General features: G+C 35.9%; 1 protein-coding gene, 1 non-coding gene and 1 pseudogene across 2 annotated transcripts; all 3 read left to right on the top strand.

The window, feature by feature from the left end:
* The first annotated feature begins 4,972 nt into the window (after positions 1-4,972).
* On the top strand, positions 4,973-10,476 carry LOC126967458 (60S acidic ribosomal protein P2-like). Its single transcript, XM_050811929.1, has 5 exons — positions 4,973-5,126; positions 5,330-5,502; positions 6,436-6,531; positions 7,178-7,261; positions 10,385-10,476. The coding sequence occupies exons 2-4, from the start codon at positions 5,331-5,333 to the stop codon at positions 7,246-7,248; spliced, it is 339 nt and encodes a 112-aa protein (XP_050667886.1). The 5' UTR covers positions 4,973-5,126; position 5,330; the 3' UTR covers positions 7,249-7,261; positions 10,385-10,476.
* On the top strand, positions 6,298-6,374 carry LOC126971017 (small nucleolar RNA Me28S-Am982). The gene has a single exon (XR_007730758.1). It is a non-coding gene; the product is annotated as a small nucleolar RNA Me28S-Am982 (small nucleolar RNA).
* A 4,902-nt stretch (positions 10,477-15,378) lies between the features above and the next one.
* Positions 15,379-20,151, top strand: LOC126979605 (uncharacterized; annotated as a pseudogene).
* The last annotated feature ends 653 nt before the right edge of the window (positions 20,152-20,804 follow it).

Here is a 20,804-nt window from a genome sequence, read left to right as displayed (position 1 = left end):
CGGCAACGCTCCTGTGATTCCTCTGGTGTTGCGGGAGATTGTGGGCGGCGGTGATCACTTAACAACAGGTGACCCGTACTCTCGTTTGTCCTCCTATTCCATAAAAAAAATGGGGTAAATTGAACGCTGAAGTCAGCGACCTGCTCCGTCAGGCGTTCATTCGCGGCTCTCAAACGAACCACCCCCTCTACTAGTGCGTCCACTACACAAGAGATCGTCTTGGAGGAATCCTTTAGGGCCCTTACAAAGGGACCAAAAGGGTTTGTGGACTTGGTGGCCACTTTGTTGATGACGGCCACCGCGTAGGTCATCCTCTCCTTTAAGGACGCCGGTGTTTGGGAATCAGAATCCCCGCCCACTGGCGCACGGATCTTCTCGAGAAGATCCGCAATTTTGTCTTCGGCGACGATCTCGCCTTCCGCACGAGCCCTGTTGTAAGTTCCTGCTTTCGAGAATGCGGAGCCCGCTGGGGCCGGGACTGGAGTACGTGACCGCCCCCTTAGGCTGCTTGCCACTTTAGGGGGCAACAAACCTTGGGGTGCGTCACCCTCCTCTTCCTTCGAGTGGTCCCGCTTGCGGGTCTCGGCCACCTTCGAGCGGAGGCGCTCTGATTTTCGCGTTGTAGAGCCCAGACTATCTGCTAGGGGCTCTTCCAATAGCGTCATATCAATTTCATCGTCAGATGACGACTGACCGCGCTTTCCACATAACTTCTTCCTCTCATTTTTTGTTTTGTTTGTTTGTTTTTTGTTTGGTTGATTCATTTTAGTACCCACGAGTGGGGGAGAAATAAAGGTCAACCCGGGCAGAGATCCCCCAATACCCGGGCAAGCGTAGATTTGTGCCCAACCGAGGGGTCCGCAGGTACCTCGGCTGGGAGTGCGCTTGCGACTGAACTACCCATCAGTCATGCATCCCCTGGCCACGCACTAGAGCACGGGATTCGGGGTAATTTTTTTAAAGAGGTTTTCTTCCTCACTGTCCGGGGAGCTAAGCCAAGATGGGCTTACCGACGGTGGCAGGAAAACTGGGTTTTCCCACCTGCTCGGAGGCAGTGTAAATGCACACCGAGCCCGTCCTCGTTGCTCAACTATGAGCATCCCGATTGTCAGGCTGCATCCCGCAGAGTTCTTAAAGAAAGAACTAGTTGGGAACAGCCTCCCTAAGTCCAGTTAGCTTCCCCAAGGTGCTGGATTGCACCCCAGGTACTGAGTCCTTGCGCCACGACAAGGCCTGGACCCTGTGGAAATAGATAGCCACAGGTGGAAGGGAACATAACCTAACCTAACCTAACCAATTTAAATGAATTGCAGTTGATAGAGCATTGGGGATTTATTACTTTTACTAAAAGTGTGGTTTAAAAAAAATAATGAACCCTTTTATAACTGTTTATTATTATAAACATAATTTACTACTTTAATCAGTTCTTCAAATGGATCCTTTTTTTGTTTTTCTACGAATCTTCTCCACAAATATTCAAACATTAAGTCAGTGAAATTTTCTCTATTATTGAAATTATCCTTTTGAAAAAACCTTTTGACGACACGCCACTATGACTCAATTCTTTGAGTGTGCGTGCCGTCTGCAGCCACAAATGGGTTCTCGGGATCAGTGTGGTTTACTTTGTGCTGTATGATCCATGATCCCCCAGACAATCATATGCTCGCCAGAAGTCAGTATGTATGGTGGTGCCCTCAGCCACATGCTTTTTTATTAATGGCACCAACACATCGGCTGAGCAGATATTGTCTGGGCAGACTTCTAAACCGAGGTCTTCGTTTCCATCTTCTATAAGGCCCAGCACGCAGTGACCTTCAATATGACGTCCTGAAACAATAAAATAAACTTCATTTTAATTCTATACACAATATGCAATATTTATTAATTTTTACAGACTTGTTTATTTTATTTCGTGCATTTTTGTTAGTCCGAACTTACCTAAATTAAACTTCGTTTTGCCGAAATTGCTCTCGTCAATTTGAACAGTTTTGCCTGGACCACCAAATCTTTCCAGTAAATGATTGCCTATCCATCTGGTAAAGAACAACTGCCTCTCTGCAATAATTAAACCAGTCCATTATGGTTGCCCTAGAAAGGCAATGCTCTCCCTCTGTGAAATCTTCCTTCTGGGTATCATAATAGCTCCACTTGCATGCATAGGCATACATTAAATAAAATACTTGTGGTAATGTTATTCGAATACCGTCAAAACAAGTACCATTTCCTCGGCTAACATTAGATTTGAATCTGCATGGTTTTTTACTGCATATAAAAGAGCCCACAGGCCGATTGGATGAATAAACAATCGTCTATGGTTTTTTATGATAATTACATTTTCTTGCCTTGGAATCATTCCTTTGCTCTCAGCAAAGGCAAGAGCTTGCTCGCGCGTACCCAATCGTTGATATACCTTAATTAAATTTCACATCTCTATTAATTCTTCAACGTAGTAATGCCGTTTTATTTGTATTTCATCGGCTTCAAAATAATCACGACTACTTGACGGTTGAGGTTCTTGAATAGTCGAGGGCGGGAATCCCTGACTTGTTGATTGGTGGGGTTGTTCGGCGTCCGACATCTTAATAGAACGCAACATGGTAAATTCGAAAAAAATCGTCAGTCGAGAAAGCAGCAAATCGGTGTCCGGTGTACGAGCCAATAAGCCAATGTCGTCGAAAAAAGCCACAAATAACACGAAAGAGTTATTTGTGGTTCTGTTTCTTCCTGTTCTGTTCATCCATGTTACCACGATAGAAAAGGAATAAATCAAAGACATTTTAAACATGGAATAAACATTAAAGGAAATAAACGAAAAATAGTTATTTGTTTTTTTACTGACTACACGACTCTAGGTTCTATTTATTTTATATAAAAATAATTATTGATGAAGCCGTCTAATCTGTCACAGACTATTTTTACATTTCATTTCACTGTTTTTCATACAATTTAAGCCGTTTAATCTGTCACAGACATTTTTTACATTTAATTTCACTGTTTTTCATACAATTTATGGCTGTATGGGCTTGAACCCTTTGCCTGTCCTAATATTTTAAAAATAAACCAAAATCATTTTATGACAGTTTTTAGTTTAGCCTCCCGCCGCAGTGTCAGCACTCTGTAGTGTTTATTTAAGTGATTTACCTGTTTTAGGTTACAATTTGTTTCGTTATTTTCTTGCCAACGGTACATTACCTTGTATTAAGAGTGGTATCATTATAATCGTGGACTTAAGCTCTATCAACTACAATATTTTTTACATCCAAATTCGTGCTACGGGATACTAAGTCCAACCCCAAAATTTCATTACTGAAACCTTAAATATTGAAATTGAATAAATGAAGTTGAGTATAACTTTATTAATGTACTTGTTATTAATTATAACTTACACAATAACAACAACATAACATAATAATTATATTATGTTCTTGATAGCAACAATTTATCTTAATAATAAGTTGAAGCTTGATGATGATCGAAAAGATGTAAAGTAATAGTATATTTAAATAACTTCATCTTTAATTTGTTATAGACCAACACCTCAGTTAATTTAAAATGATCAAACATGGAAAGATAGACTTAAATTATAAGAAATAAGTTTGAGCTATGGTAAACTAATGGTAAAACTAAATACTAGGTTGTTTCTGAATACAGGGGGAAACAATTCAAAAAGTTATGGTCACTTGGTTATTAGGTATACTTCACTTGCACTTTGTTTGGAGAAATCAAGAGAAAAAATCACCATATAATAAATGCACTTTTTAACTATCACTGTGGTATTTGCAAGGGAATCAAACACCTCATGAACCAGGTATCTCGATGGCATGAGTTGAGGTAGCTAACACACAACTTGCAGGGAAATGTTATTATTAATATGAGCTTGCTTACCAGATTTGTATGTTAATTTACCACCGAAACAGATCCATAGGCAGTTGTATACTTGGGCTCTCACTAGATCTTAGACTAGTCATTTGCAACACTATAAAGCCAGACTGCAGGCGACCCAGGTTATAAAGATATCAGCGGCTCCAGGCTTCTTGTAGTTTTTCTGATGTAGACGGCCTCAGCATCTACGTTTCTTAATCTGCATATCACGTCGGGGTCACAAATGTCATCTCGGTGAGCTTGTAAATTAAACCACCGACTCGATCTTTACTGTTGTTTATTGCGTTTGCTCTCGTGAATATAAACAGAAATAAGTTTATCTACGTGACTTAGCAGTTATAATTTATATAATGCAAGTTAAACACTCGCGGGTAAAAAGTTAGCGTCTATCTTCGCGACTCGCGTCCTTTTTGTCAAGTGTCTGGCGTCTATATCTGTCTCCCTCTCTCTTATGTGACCAGTTGGCACTCCAAACAATACTGGGTTTCCAGCTAATGTGAATGCAATCGCCACAAGAGGAATCCGTATCTCACTCCAAATATATTGAAAACAATAAAATGATGATGATCAATGACATGACATATCTTGCTTGTTTGCCTTAAAAGTTGAAATTGGGGCAAACAATAAAATGGATTACGTGATAGAAATACAAGATCAATCACTTTGTCCCTTCCTGTCTCACCCTAAGAAGTATATCGTTGGTCCTTTCCATTTGAAATGAAGTTACCGACGCTATTTCTGCAGAGTTAATATTCTAAGTGTGGAACACCTTATTTTCGACTGCCAAATGTGAAATCAGTGATTCAAAAGTTTTATGTGATCCTTCATCACGATCGCCTCAACTTGATCAATTATTAAGAGACAAAAGAAGTTATAAACCGATATATAAATATATTAGGAATACAATTCTAATCTAACAAAATAAAATAAAGTGAAGTGGTTAGTCAACAGTGAAATGAAAAGTATAAAAATATAATCAAATGAATACTTAAAAGTCTCAGTTACCAGGTCATAAAATCCCAAAAAAAATCGATGTACAACTGTCGAAGTCACTTTTTCTGTTCTGTGGTCGTAGGTATCAAGTGACAACTGACAAGTTGAGTGTTGACATTTGGTTTACATTTCTAGCACCAACGTCACTGTATTTCGTTAATACTTTGACCGCTTTGACGTTTTCCATTTTTTGTTTTCTTTTGTTAAAAAACTCTCATCGGCATTACACGTTTCGTGTCATAAGACTTAAAGTAAGTGAAATTAATTTAAAATATTGAATGGACATACTCTAATATGAATATCTTAGTTGTTATATGAAATTATATTCGTGATTTACTCGTGAATTATTATGATTTATGTGGATTTAAAAGTGAGCAGAAAGTTAACCTCTAAGCGTGAGAGGCGCGATGATACCCTTTGCTTTGAAGTGATAAAATCGAACTTATTATTTCAGAATGCGTTACGTGGCCGCGTATTTGTTAGCTGTTTTGGGCGGGAAAGCGGCCCCAGCTGCTGCAGACATTGAAAAGATCTTAAGCTCTGTTGGTATTGAGGCTGATTCGGAGAAACTAAAAAAGGTTATATCTGAACTCAATGGCAAGAGCGTTGAAGAATTAATGGCTGAGGGTAAGTAAATGTTGAACGATTTGCCTTCAATGGTCGTCTCAGTTAAATTGTCTATACTATTATAATGTTACTCAAGACTTAGTTGAAATGTATTTGCTAATATCAACCACATGTTCATCTCTCATCAACACTATGATTTCACTTCAACAATAATGAATAATTATTGTACCTATTTATTACACGTGATGTTACGTTGGCGGTTTTATATTTTATTAATTATGACTAATCTGTATTTCTACTTATTTGTTAAAATATTCTTGCTGTTCAAAATTAAGTTTTATTACAAATCGTGTTGATATTTGTTAAAATCAATAAAGATAACATTCCAACTAACCAATACAAGAACTAAGTAACAAGTCTGGTCACTCAAATGCTAGAGAATGCTGTTACCAATCAACTATATTTAGTCTATTAAGTTATCACTAAATGAACTGAATGGTGTGCTAATAAAATAACTTATTATTTCCAAATCTGAAATTGATGCCTTATTCATAAGCAAGTGTTACAGTTTTTTTTCATGTGTAATGACTGAAAAATGTCTGCAATGCCACAGTACAATTAAAAAAACTATGGACACTTATTCAAAATCAATTTTGCATGCTTTTTATTGCCTTTAGATTATTTGATGTCTTATAAGCAACTGTTTCTTATATTTCACATAATACAGTCATTTGCAATAAATTGTCTTAGGTATGTTGAAGAGTAGCTAATCATCACTGAGCAAATTTTGTGTTAGCTAAAAAACTTAATTATTACTAGAAGTGCTTATCAAGTTTAACTTGAATACATTTCATATTTTAATGATGAATGAACATACACCATCTTTCGACTGAATAATAATATTGATGTTATTTTTTTTACTGATGTCAAATGAAAACACTATCTAGATCCAAAGTTAGTTAAATTTTTTTAATTGGCTTGATAACTCCATAGGCCGAGAGAAGCTGTCCTCAATGCCAGCAGGAGGTGCCGCTGCACCGGCTGCTGCCTCAGCAGCACCAGCAGCAGCTGCGGCTGAAGATAAGAAAGGTTTGTATCTAGTTTATAGTTCAGATATTTTACGAATATTAATATATAATATATATATTTCAGTGGGAGGCTCCTTTGCACAGGATGCCCGCTAGGTTATGGGTACCACAACGGCGTCTATTTCTGCTGTAAAGCAGTAATGTGTAAACCTTACTGTGTTTCTTCTGAGGCGCGCCGTAGCTAGTGAAATTACTGGGTAAATGAGACTTAACATTTTATATCTCAAGGTGATGAGCACAATTGTAGTGCTGTTGGGCTTTTCAATAATCTGGGCAGGGCATATCAATTACCATCAGCTGAATGTCATGCTCGTCCCGTAATTAATTTATGGATCATTTTGGTGTGGTATTATTATATTATATACCTTTAAAAATCTGGGCATAACAGTGAGGAAATTTATTGAAGTTTGTTTAGTGTTGGGGTTATTAATTTACAACAATTGATATACATGTAATAACCACTTTAGTCATAAATTATGTCCTTATTTTATTACTGTAGCTTTTCTTAATGATGATTACATTAATCACCATCTTTCGACTGAATATCAGTGCTGTTATCAATTGGAATCTGATCTACTCCCATAGTTATTTTATACTATGATCATGTAATTGAATAATTATAAATAACTGATACAATACTTTTACAGAGGAGAAGGAGGCGAAGAAAGAAGAGTCTGAGTCTGATGATGAGGACATGGGCTTCGGTCTCTTTGATTAAACTCATCTTTATGGTAAGTTCCAGTCAATGTAGAAGTCCTTGATAACACTATGCTCAATTATATCGGGTTGGACTTAGTATCCCCTAGCACGAATTTGGATGTAAAAAATATTGTAGTTGATAGAGCTTTAGTCCACGATTACAATGATAACACTCTTATTACAAGGTAATGCACCGTTTTCAAGAAAATCACAAAAAAAAATCTTACCTAAAACAGGTAAATCACGTAAATAAATATCCCGTAGCACGAATTTGGTTGTAAAAAATATTGTAGTTGATAGAGCTTTAGTCCACGATTATAATGATACCACTCTTATTACAAGGTAATGCACCGTTTCCAAAAAAATAACGAAAAAAATTCTAACCTAAAACAGATAAATCACGTAAATAAACACTAGATGAGCGCTGCCATCGCGGCGGCAGGCTAAAAACTGTCATAAAATGATTTTGGTTTCTTAGTAAAATATAAGTACAGGCAAAGGGTTCAAGCTCATACCGCCATAAATTAGTAAAAGTAATAAATCCCCAAAGTTCTATCAACTGCAATTCGGCGAGTGCCCGAACCAAATTGTAGGCGTTTCCCCCCATTAACAAATTAGGGAGGGGGGAGGGTCGACTTTTATTTTGGGTTTTCATAAAAACTGTGTATTAACGTTGTAATAAGAGGGTAGCACTATAATCGTGGACCAAAGCTCTATCAACTACAATTCATTAAAATTGGTTAGGTTAGATTATGTTAGAATAGTTAAAACAACGCACGAGCCGAGCGTAGCGTGCCGCGGCAGCGGCCGGCGAGTGCCAGAACTAAATAGTAGGCGTTTCCCCCCATTAACAAATTAGGGAGGGGCGAGGGTAGACTTTTATTTTGGTTTTTCTTGTAAACTGTGTATTACGTTGTAATAAGAATGGTAGCACTATAATCGTGGACCAAAGCTCTATCAACTACAATTCATTAAAATTGGTTAGGTTATGTTAGAACAGTTAAACCAACGCATGAGCCGAGCGTAGCGTGCCGCGGCAGCGGCCGGCGAGTGCCAGAACCAAATTGTAGGCGTTTCCCTCCATTAACTAATTAGGGAGGGGGGAGGGTCTACTTTTAATTTGAGTTTTCATAAAAACTGTATTACGTTGTAATAAGAGTGGTAGCACTATAATCGTGGACCAAAGCTCTATCAACTACAATTCATTAAAATTGGTTAGGTTAGATTATGTTAAACAGTTAAAACAACGCACGGGCCGAGCGTAGCGTGCCGCGGCAGCGGCCGGCGAGTGCCAGAACCAAATAGGCGTTTCCCCCCATTAACAAATTAGGGAGGGGGGAGGGTAGACTTTTATTTTGGTTTTTCTTGTAAACTGTGTATTACGTTGTAATAAGAATGGTAGCACTATAATCGTGGACTAAAGCTCTATCAACTACAATTGATTAAAATTGGTTAGGTTAAGCTATGTTAGAACAGTTAAAACAACGCACGAGCCGAGCGTAGCGTGCCGCGGCAGCGGCGATAGATGTTTGCGGATTGATGAACATGAACAATAACCCCTTTTATAAATGTTTCCCTTTTATCTCAAAATAATTATTGATGAAGCCGTCTAATCTGTCATAGACTATTTTTTACATTTCATTTCACTGTTTTTCATACAATTTATGGCTGTATGGGCTTAAGCCTGTCCAAATATTTTAGGAAGAAACCAAAATCATTTTATGATAGTTTATAGCCTCCCGCCACGATGTCAGTAGTGTTTATTTACGTGATTTATCTGTTTTAGGTTAGAATTTTTTTCGTTATTTTCTCGAAAACGGTGCATTACCTTATAAAAAGAGTGGTATCATTGTAATCGTGGACTAAAAGCTCTATCAACTACAATATTTTTTACATCCAAATTCGTGCTAAGGGATACTAAGTTTTAACCATTATATCTTGTGATAGCTCATTTTGACCCTTAAGTGGACCCGCCATTGTGCCAATTTTTTAACCAACCAATGTTTTACTTTCATTTCAAAAATGAGTTCCGATGATGAAAACATGGCTTCTGTTTTAAGCAAAAGTAAATTTAGTTCTCAAAAGGAGTTCTTACTAAATTTTGAATGCTATTTATAATGTGTGAGATTATTTGAATGATAAAGATAGCCATACTATCTTGTTATCAATGTTTCTAAATTTATTGTTACACTCATTTGAATGCTATTGTTACTTCTATATTTCATCCTGACTTGCACTAAATAACTTATGTTTTATAGGGAATAAAAATTTTTTTGAATTAGAAGAAATCGTTATAGCTTCTGGGTGTGACGATGCCTGCAATCACATTTGTTCATTATTTTAGAACTAAAAAAAGATTATCAGTATGTGATTTTCAAGAGTTGTTTTATCAGATAGTCTCACCGGATATTAAAAAGGATGTGGACTAATGATGTGATTAGGCTACTAAAATAATCCCATAGAACCAGTCTTTATGTATCTGATGCATAAAAAAAACAAAGTATATACATATTTTCTGTATTCCACTCCCAATGACAAAACAATATGAATGATATATCTTCTTTCATGAACACTAACATATGAGTTAGTGTCTCCCCTCCGGCGAACGCGGGTTGTGTTATCCATTTGTCGCTGTAAACATGTTAACATGATTTTTTTTTTAAACTGTTAAGCCACACTGTAAATTTGTTTATGCAACATGTGTTAACAAACACAAAAACTCGTCTCAGCAGATCCGGCTTTATATTGTTACCAAGTATGTATTAATATTATTTCTCTCTTTCCCCTATCTGCCAAATAATAAAAAACTTATCTATGAAATATGTTATCTGGTCTACCAAAAATGGGAAGCTTTTTGGCATCAGTCATTCAAATTTTTTGTGAAGTTAAAACAAAGGTTTGGACAAAGTTCTATGTCATTTTGTAAGCTTTAAGTTAGATAAATAAGAAATTGTTGGAATGGTTCCAAAGTTGGCATAAAATATTTAATTACTCAATAAATTACTACAAATTTGAAATAATTATTCATGTAAAACGTAATGTGAATTTTAATTCTTGAGTTGATTATTTACACTAGTTGTGGATGTCATTAAAGGTTAGGATGGAACTACCCATATTATTGTTCTTAATATAATGATAATTATGTTTAATTTCAGATGGCGCGAACTACGCGGTTTTATATTCCAATATTTGGTTTAAGTGTAACTGTGTAGCTATGTTTCTATGAAATATAGTTTTCCAACAAAAATGTGTTGTTTCATTTATGCGGAAAATACCTCATGTTTGAACATATTATGGATATAATTTTCACTTTTAAACTCTTGTCTTGTTTCTACTTCATCACTTGCAGAATCGGTATCAAGTCCAGCTTATTAGTCAAGTCAAGTCAAAATAACGTCAATGACAAAAAATATAATTCAGATACATACACATATTAATTACACAAAAGTTTAAACATATACATATTTTTAAAATAATGCAAACCAGTGAAACAATACAAGGCTGAACCATAAAATCCATAAAAAATCAACTATAATACTATTCAATTCCATATTGTAATATCGTTTACGAATCTTCAATACTGTAACAATGATATTTAAAAGTAAAGATAGGTTACGTAGACAACATTCGGTGTTTGAAAATGATATATATCTGCACCTCACCCAACACATACTTATCTGAGTGAAGTGTACTGCACCTGTGTGTGCATCCAGCCAGCCTGACCACTTAACCGTAATAAGGAGCGTGAGCTAATTTACCTACTATTACTAAACTTTAAGAATATTAAAAACCTACCTTATAGTTCAATCCTTGTTGATATTTACAACTACTAGGTATTAATAATAATTTAAAATAAGCTTTCTGTACTCCAAATACCTACTTAGTTAAAATTATAGAATAAAAAATACATTTAGTAATTACCTTAAATATAACTTGAAATTTATAAATACATTTTAATTTATTAGGTAAGTTTATAAATTACTAGGTGAAATGTCACATGAAGAAGAAAAAACACTAAAATCTTTAAAACCCTTGTTGATTAAACAGAGTTCAATAAAGGGTCTAATTACAAAATTTAAGAACTATATTGAGAAAATATCTTCTCAGACAGGAGTATTAAGTATTGAGGTAGCTGAATTATCTTTGAAACTATCTAGATTTGAACTATTATCAACAAGGTTTGATGATTTGCAATCTGAGGTTGAGGTACTAAATTCTCAAAATATAGAATTGGAACTTGATGAGCGGGAACGTATAGAGCATGAGTTTATACAGACTAGCATTGTCTGAAGGCATTCATAGTTATGAAGGTCAAAACAGCATGGTTGAAGAGAAGCGCCGCTTATGACCAATGCGTGCTGCTCTCAAGAAACAAGATTTAAACTGCCACAAATACAAGTTTCTGCCTTTGACGGATCTTATTTCCGTGGCTCGAGTTTCGTGATACCTACATAAGTTTAGTTCACAGAAAAGAACGTATTCCCGATATACATAAGTTTCATTATTTACTATCATATCTGCAGGGTGATGCAGCTCGTGTCATATCAAATCTAGAAGTTTCCTCGGCTAACTATGCAGAAGCCTGAAACTTAATCTGTGAAAGATTTGATAATAAAAGGATTCTAATTTATCATCTAGATTCGCTATTTAATATTCAAAATATCAGTAAAGAATCAGAATAAACATTGCGTTATTTAGTAGATCATGTCACAAAAAATCTACGTGCTTTATCGAGCCTCGGTCAACCCACAAAGTATTGGGACATATTAATAATATTTTTAATGTCTTCAAAATTTGACAGCCGCACTTCTATCAAATGGGAGGAACACCGTAACACCTTAAGTGACACTCCTACCTTGGTGCAGTTCTTCATATTTCTCACTGACCGAGCTGACGTTCTAGAATCATTAAATAGACCTAAAACACGTAACACATCATTTCAAAGGTTACCATTTGTGCCGCGTCCCTCGCATTTTGTAGGACAACCTTCGCCATTACAAAATAATTCAATTCATGAGAACGAAAGAATACAAAAAACGTTTGTAGGTAGTAGTCAAACACAACAAAGGCCACAGAGCACTAATACTTTAACAAGACAGAAACCACAGAGCACTATTACTCTAACGGGACAGAATCAAAGAAATTTGTAATGGAAACCACAGAATATACGACTGCACTACATTTAAACAAAAGAATATTAAAGAGAAGTTGTCCATTGTTTCTAAGTATAAATTGTGCAAAAATTGCCTAAGACAAGGCCATCCCGATGAAGAGTGTCGCCTGGATCCCTGTCGGGAATGCCACCATAATACTTTGTTGCATGATCCACGACCGTCTGCTCCCATCCTGCTGAAATAAAAAATGAAGCCGTAGTAGCTGTCTCTCGAGAAATTTCAAATACCGTGTTACTCTCTAGTGCTATGATAGAAGTATGTAACCCTAAAACTAAGGAGGTGGCTATTGTTCGTGCACTTCTGGATAGCGGCAGTCAGTGCACATTCATTAAGGAATCCCTGATAAAAAGGTTAAATATTAGTTTCAATAACGTAGATGCACTAAATATTATAGGAATTGGAAAAAATTGCGTAAACCAAGTATCTAATTGCTGTACTGTTGAATTCATATCATTACATGATACAATGTCACACTTGTTATGTATTAGATGATCTTGCCGGAAATCTTCCAAAGGCTCCCATTGATGTCCATGGTCCATCTCTTTTGGGATATTATTAAAAATGAACAGCATGACTTAGGTCCCAATCATCCAAAATTACAAAATACTAAGCTTGGTTGGATAATAGCTGGTCCATTTTCTTCTAAAGTACATACTTTTTCAAAACATCCACTCCAATGTAATCTAACAATGCTTAATGACAAACCCCAAATTAACGAACTAATCAAAAAATTCTGGGAGCTAGAACTCCCAACAAACACTCTTCTTACTTCTAGCGAAATTGAATGCGAATCCCATTTCCTTAAAACAACAAGACTTGTCTTCTGGCAGGTTTTGTGTACGGCTTCCCCTAAAGGAAACCCCTGACTGTCTATGCAACTCATACTATACAGCAAAAAAAAGATAGTTCTCGAAAGGCGTTTTAGAAAAAATCCGGAGCTAAAGTAACAATATTCCGAATTTATTTAAGAATATCAAAATTTGGGGCATCTTACAGTGTCACCAGTTGCAATACCAAATATATCATACTTTCTCCCTCACCACGCAGTTTTTAAGGAAAGTGAATCAACTAAAATCAGAGTTGTCTTTGACGGATCAGCTCCCACCACTTCGGGCTACTCCCTAAACGACATATTAATGGTAGGTCCTAACATGCAAAGTTCTCTTTTCTCCATTCTAATTAGGGCACGACTGTATAAATTCATTCTCGCTGGCGATATTAACAAATTTTATCGACAAGTTGATCTTGATCAGCGTGATCGTGACCTCCAACTTATTTTATGGAGAGATGAACAGCTACAGCCTATCAAAACTCTTCAACTTGGTACTGTCACTTACGGCACAGCAAGCGCCAGCTACCTAAGTACAAGATGTTTGTTTCAAGTGGGAGAAGAATGTAAAGATAAACTAATTAAAGTCATTATACAAAATGATATATATTGTGATGATCTGATATCCGGTGCTAATGATGAAACCCAACTAAAGTACATACAAAAATCTGTATCTGAAGCACTGGGATCAGCTTGTTTTCATCTACGTAAATACAAAACAAATTATGCACCCTTGTTCAATTATCAAGACTTTAACTCTACCGAACAATTAACCATTAGCGAATCATCAAGCACACTCGGTATAGGTTGGGATCCGATCACTGACACCTTTAACTTTCCTGTTACCATAAACGATAATAATGCGCCTGTAACCAAAAGGAGCATAATGTCTAGTTGTTTCAAAATATTCGACCCACTTGGCCTTCTCAGTCCTAGCATTATTCAACCAAAAACTTTGGCTCAAGAACTACGACTGGGATCAACCAGTCTCAGAAGAAATTAAAAAAGAATGGCATGAAATTAAAAATAACTTTCCTTCCATTAAGGTTCTCCAGGTTCCTCAAAGAGTTATCTGCGATTCTCATTTGGCAGTAGAGCTCCATTCCTTTAGTGACGCATCCGTAATCCCAGTCTCGCTCAGAATACCGAGCGTACGTGTACAATAAACCTGTTACGCTGCGCCTGTGTGACTAAATTTATTGAACTACCTTCCGACATTGTTGACCGCGCGTGTGTTTTTTAATAATGGAATGCCAAAAATGTAAAAAGTGCTAGCGAAAAAAGGATCGCATTTCATGTGTCAAGGGCCTTGCCAAGGGACTTTTCATAGGGGATGTGTAAAGGGTTAAGCAGCAGACATTAAAAATGGTAAAAACCGCATTTACTGCAATAATTGTGAAGATGAAGATCAGGATGAAGAGTTACAAGATTACTCAAAAATTCTCAAGGATATACAAAAAAAGGTTGGGGCTATCACGGGATTCAAAACACAACTGGATTCCATTACACAAAGTCTAATTATGCTATCTGATAAATATGACTTGTTGAACACGAACAATCAAAAGAAAAGATTCATAAACTGGAAAAAGCAATCACAAATGTACTAATACAACTAAATACAAATGTGTATATTTAGAAAAGCAAAACATTTCCATCGAACAAAAAATTCAAGAATTTGAGCAGGCATCACGTAAACAAAATATGCAAAATAATGCTCAAGACCATACAAAGTAGGCACTAAACCACCACCTATAATTGTGGGCTTTAAGACCACTGGATCTACATCACGGGACAACTGGCTTACCCAGCGCCGCAAACTATCGGATATCACAAGTAATATGGTTACAGGTGGATTGGATAAAAGCAAAATTTATATAAACGAAGATCTAACTTAATCAACTCGGACGCTGCTATGGAGTGTCAAGAAGCAATTACAAGGAATTTATAAGTATATTTGGGTAACAAATGGAATAATCCTGGTCAAGAAAACTGAAGGTGAAAAAGTGATATGTGCAAGGGCCGAAAGTGATATAAGTAATCTAATTATTAGAAAGTGAACATTTATTTTTATTTTATTTAATAGGTAACTTGCCAAAATCTAATAATATGTTTATTACTTACTGAAAAATTCACAGACTTATTAAACATGGACTACATAACTGACGGATCTATAAACAATAAGTGTGTTAATAACTTAAATACTTGGTTACAACAAATACACAATAACAGTGACTAAAAGCATGTTACATGTTAATATTCGATCATTGAAAAAACACTTTAGTGAATTCTTAGTTACTATCGGCAATTATTTAAGTAAAATAGACATTATAGTATTAACAGAACCAAACATAAATAATTATTCCTTAATGTCTTTCTATAACATTCCTGGGTTACCCCTACGGGGCGCAGTGGGGGAGGGTACTGGTCTACTCGCGACTGGAGCTCAACGTGAGTGTGAACGAGACTGCTGCGTTCGTGAGTACAACCATTATGCGATCTGCAGAGTGCGTTTCTATTACACTTGGATGCTTGGACTTATGCTAATGGAGTACAATTCTATTTAATAGCTATGTATAGACCACCCAGATTTTATAAACAGGATACAATACAAGATTTTATTGTTGAATTTAGAAATTTATTAAATAATCTACCAGAACGCTCAAAAGTCATGTTTTGTGGGGATTTAAATATAAATCTTTTAAATAGCTGAGATAACCATGTTATATTATATGAAAATGTATTAGCGGAGTATGGTTTCACCAGATGCATATGTGATGTAACCAGGAGGGAAGTAGTTATGGGCAAATTGGTAGAATCGTGTCTTGATCATATTTACATTAGAGCACCATTAGTATTAATTGACTCAGCAGTAATAAAACATAAGATATCCGATCACTATTATATTGCAGCATTTATAAAATGGAAATGTACTCCTCACGCATCAGACCAACCAGCCTCAGCTCAGCCCATCACCCGCCGTGTTCTTAACAATCGTTTAGTGAGAGAAAAACTATTATTAACCAATTTTGATGAGTTATTATATATTAAGTGTCCAGTAGAATTATCTAAAGCTTTTACTTGTCTTTTTAATAATATATACAATGAATGTTACAAAACGCACACATGTAAAGTTAGTAAAAACAATAGGAATAATAAGAGTTGGATAACTGATACTTTAAAGAAAATGATACAAGAAAGAGATTATGAGAGAGTTATTTACAATATGGTGCAATGAGCCAAAAAATATGATAAAAAGATTATACTAAATTTAGAAATAAGTGTAATAAATCTATTATTAAGTGTAAATCAGAGTATGATAAACAAACTATATTAAACTGTAATGAAAATATTAAAAAAATATGGGATAAGATAAATAGTTTATTGGGTAAACCTAGACAATCTTTAGATGATCTGATACTAAGAAATATGGTAAAACAAGGCAGTCAAAAAGAGATTTGTGACAAGTTTGCTTCAAATTTTTTAAATGAAATAAATCTAATTAAACATAAATGTAGTGATAAATTTTTACAAAGGGAGAGCTATGTGGTAAAGTGTGATGTGGGCATGAGATGGCAACCAGTCACTAGTAGTGATGTTACAAAAAATATTATTAATATGAATAAAAATAAATCACCTGGTAGCGATCTCCTACGCATGTCTGATATAAAGTCAGTTGTTGATAAAGTCTGTCCTGTCATAGTTAATTTATCTGTTAGACATCATAAATTTCCTCCTAAATTAAAAGAAGCTATAATTCGTCCCATTCATAAGCAAGGTGATCGTAAAGATTTTTCTAACTATAGACCTATAGATAATTTGTCTAGTATTGATAAAATTATTGAAAAGTGTATTGTGAATCAACTTGGAAACTTTCTACAAAAAAATAAAATACTAAATGTATGCCAACATGGATTTCAAAAAGGTAAAAGCACTAACACACTATTATCTAAATTTACCAATGAAATAAATACACATTTAGAAAATAAAAAAATAGTTGTCGCTATATTTTACGATTTCAAAAAAGCTTTTGATACACTAGAAACGGACACCCTTTTGAATGGACTGGACGAGTGTGGTGTGGGACAGACCCTGTACCAATGGTTCCGCGACTTCCTCAACTCACGCTCTTATCGTGTTAGAGTGGGTGACACGTTCAGCGAGGAGACCTAACGTAATGGCACCAATATTCGACACTTTTAGAAGTTCATGTATTTCTTTCTAAAATTAAAAATATTTTTATCATGTTTTAAAATAAAATTGATATTGAATACGGTAAAATATGTCCATGAGATATAAATCGTCAATAATAAATTTTTAAAATATGATGCAGATGAGTAATAAATAAAAAATTATATGTATTTTAAATATCTCCAATTTTTGACATTAGCACTCCAATAGTCAACACCCAGTTATCGTCACCCAGTGTTCGACTATATTACCTGGTAACATACATTATGTTTTAAGTATCAAAATGTATTTGTACCTACACCTGTAAACACCTTTTTTAGAGTACAAACTCTAAAAAAGGTTTTAAGGTTACGTCTTTTCTCAAGCTTTCAACCTTGCCTGGAAAATATTCCCCTTCATACGTAATTATTATGAAACTTCAAATCGTATACTTCTGCTTTTCCTTTAATTTAATGGCATTTGAAGATGTAAATGTGTTACGTAAAAGTAAATTCTCTAAGTCTGAGTCTAAAGAATTAGGCTCATCATAACTAACATCACTTTCACCGTACGAAACCTCCATATCGGAGTCTGAAGTCAATTCTTCTTGAATAATCGTCTTTCATTTAACTTTTGTTTTAGCTGTTTTTATTTTGTAAGTTTTATTTTTCTTATCTTTGGCTAACTGTTCCTTTAATTTCAAATTTTCTATTCTCTTTTTTGCTCTTTCTTCCTTTTTCTTGTTGTTTTCTATTTTTCTCAGCCGCTTTCTTCTCGTAATACCCTTTCTAAGCTAAACCTGTTACTGTTGTAAAGATGTGTAGAGTTTGGGTATAGAGCAAAGATCTCAATGCCATTTTGGGAGCAAAAATTAGATAGTGGTAGCGTGAGGTGTGATTTGTGGCCATCCTCAACGAGTAAAATTCACAGAATGTGCTGCTGCACATCCATCCACTCTCCGACTTACCTATTGCCCAGTCATCGGGAACACTGGCAGCAATGGACGACGCAATTCGTTCATAATTAAAAACGATCATTGGAGGGGCAAGGTCTCCGGCTGCATTTCCTGTGATAAGGACGGTAAGTTTGTCCTTATCATCCCCACAGCTACTATATAGGTGTTTCAGTCCTTTTTTGGCGATTACTCGATCAGGTTTGGGCGACAAAAAAAATGCGCTTTCGTCTGTATTAAATGACCTGTGTGGATTGTTTAGAATAGTTTTGAAGTTATGTTCATCCAAATAACTTTCTATTTCATTAAACCAGGTCTTGATGTTACTCTCAGATACGTTATCTCGAGCTCTAGGTCAGGTACCCTTTGTGACAAGTTTGGATGCCTTTTGATGAACGACTGAAAACATTTTTTACCAGGCCTATTATTAGTAAATGGGTTTGGCCTGTTTTGATTAATAATATTTTTTTGCACACTGTCCAGCAGAGAATCCTTATTAAGTGGAATATGTTTTTCAGACAACTTTACTACACATCTTTCCAGAATATCTTCTTCTAATTTCGTCAAAATAGTACTTGGCCCCATGGCGCAACCTATTGGAGTTTTTCCAGTTATTTTGTCATGAAGCGTAATCCTAGGTACTCCGAAACGTTGCGCAGCCACTGCAATCACTTTTCACCATTACTTACAGCCTCAATTGCTTTCTCTATTTGATCGGAAGTGTAGTTTTTTCTCTGAGCCATCTGCAAGAACCAATTATCGACACATTGTAACTCCAATAATCGACATCGTGTTCTGGTAACTATACTTTGATCAACTGATTAAAAATATCTAACAGTTCAGAAAAAACCAAAAGACAATATTCTGTTAATAAATAAAATATTTAAAAAAAAATTATTATCGACACTTGTCGATAATTGGAGGAAGTCAATTTATGAGAACCAGTAAACGAAATCAGCATTTTAAGTCGAAAAAAATAACCTCTAAATTTTAGTTACAATGAAAATCGTTACTATAGTCCCCATAACATACCGTAAAAAACACCAAATTAACATAAGTTTAAACACGCCAAAATAATGAACAAAACATTGTACTTACTTTCCTAAAGATTCCGCTTAGAAATGCCTTTGTTTGAAGAGGAACACTAGCCAGACTCAGATCTCACGCGGCCAGTTTTAGAGAAAATAGCGGATTTCTTTCAAGTGTCACTAGATGACAGCAGGAAGCATATAGTCTATGATATAGAGTAGCCATATTAGAAAATCAATTTCCTACTCTTATTTTCTTGAATTACAAAAAAAAACGTCGATCATTGGTTCTTGTCGGTGATTGGTGCCACTACGTTAGGTGGGATGTGGAGTACCACAAGGGTCCGGATGTGGGCCCATCTGCTACCTAATGCAAGTAAATAGCTTATGTGAAGTAATTCGGCACTGTTCAGCTTACATGTTTGCCGATGATTTATGTACATTGCTAGCCGGCACCAACCTCGCTGAAACGTGTAGCTTAGTACAGTTAGACATAGATAACGTAGTCAAATGGTCTCACGATAATGGTATAGTTCTGAATTTGGAATAAATTAAACTAGTTATTATTCACTCACCATATTTACCCCTCACAGATTCACCCCCGAATATGTATATACATAGTCTACTGTGCCTTCATAATAAATTTACAAACTGTAAGTGTAAGCCAATTGAAAGAGTTAATTGTATAACTTATCTTGGTGTTAAAATAGATTCATACTTTTCATGGTCCCACCATATAGATATTATTTGTAATAAGTTAAGTGTACAATAGTCTCGAAAAGGTCTCCATTGTTGGTGTATGAATACTACGAGATCAAACACGCTATAAGGATCTGAATCTCAGTCTGATGGTCGAGTCTGGGTCATTTAATCATTTTTTTTTTTTTTTTTTGAGAGGAGGAAATACTGTTACGTATTTACGCCCCGGAACGGGGCGTAATATGTCGGACTCGAGTGTCCGCGTAAGCGGACACCCCATACCGACTAAAACCTCCTCTGTGCTGTTAGCAGCTCTGGCTTTCACAGCGAAGTAGGACGTGGGCCGTGGAGGCCGCAAAGACTACGCAACAACAGTCGCGGGGCGTCTCCTAAGGAGACTCGAACCTCAGACCGGCTGTGTGCTTGTGGGAAGGAGAGAGAATGAAAATGAAGATGAAATGAAATGAAGATGAAAAGGTGATAAGAGCACACTCGCCGGCGAGTGTGGTGATGTTTTGTGTAATGTATGTAAGTGTGTATGTATGTGTTTATGATTGTATGTATGTGTGTTTGTATGTATGTACGTAGTGTAAATGTTTGTGTGCATGTATGTTTGTGTTTGTGTCTGTTTGTGGAGTGTGTTTGTGATTGTGTAAGTGGTGTATGTCAGTCCGTCAGTCAGTCCGTGTGTGAGTGAGTGTGGTGAAGCGATTACAGGACGAGGAC

The sequence above is a fragment of the Leptidea sinapis genome, chromosome 1 (genome assembly GCF_905404315.1).
Source record: "Leptidea sinapis chromosome 1, ilLepSina1.1, whole genome shotgun sequence".
NCBI classification, from domain to species: Eukaryota; Metazoa; Arthropoda; class Insecta; order Lepidoptera; family Pieridae; genus Leptidea; species Leptidea sinapis.
This window is presented reverse-complemented; position numbering and strand designations above follow the sequence as displayed.

What these genes read in the sequence shown, in the direction of transcription:
- LOC126967458 (XM_050811929.1), top strand. Translation starts at nt 5,331, where the DNA reads ATGCGTTACGTGGCCGCGTATTTGTTAGCTGTTTTGGGCGGGAAAGCG. An exon ending in TGAAGAATTAATGGCTGAGG is followed by an intron (nt 5,503 to 6,435) that starts GTAAGTAAATGT and finishes ATAACTCCATAG; the next exon opens with GCCGAGAGAAGCTGTCCTCA. An exon ending in TGCGGCTGAAGATAAGAAAG is followed by an intron (nt 6,532 to 7,177) that starts GTTTGTATCTAG and finishes ATACTTTTACAG; the next exon opens with AGGAGAAGGAGGCGAAGAAA.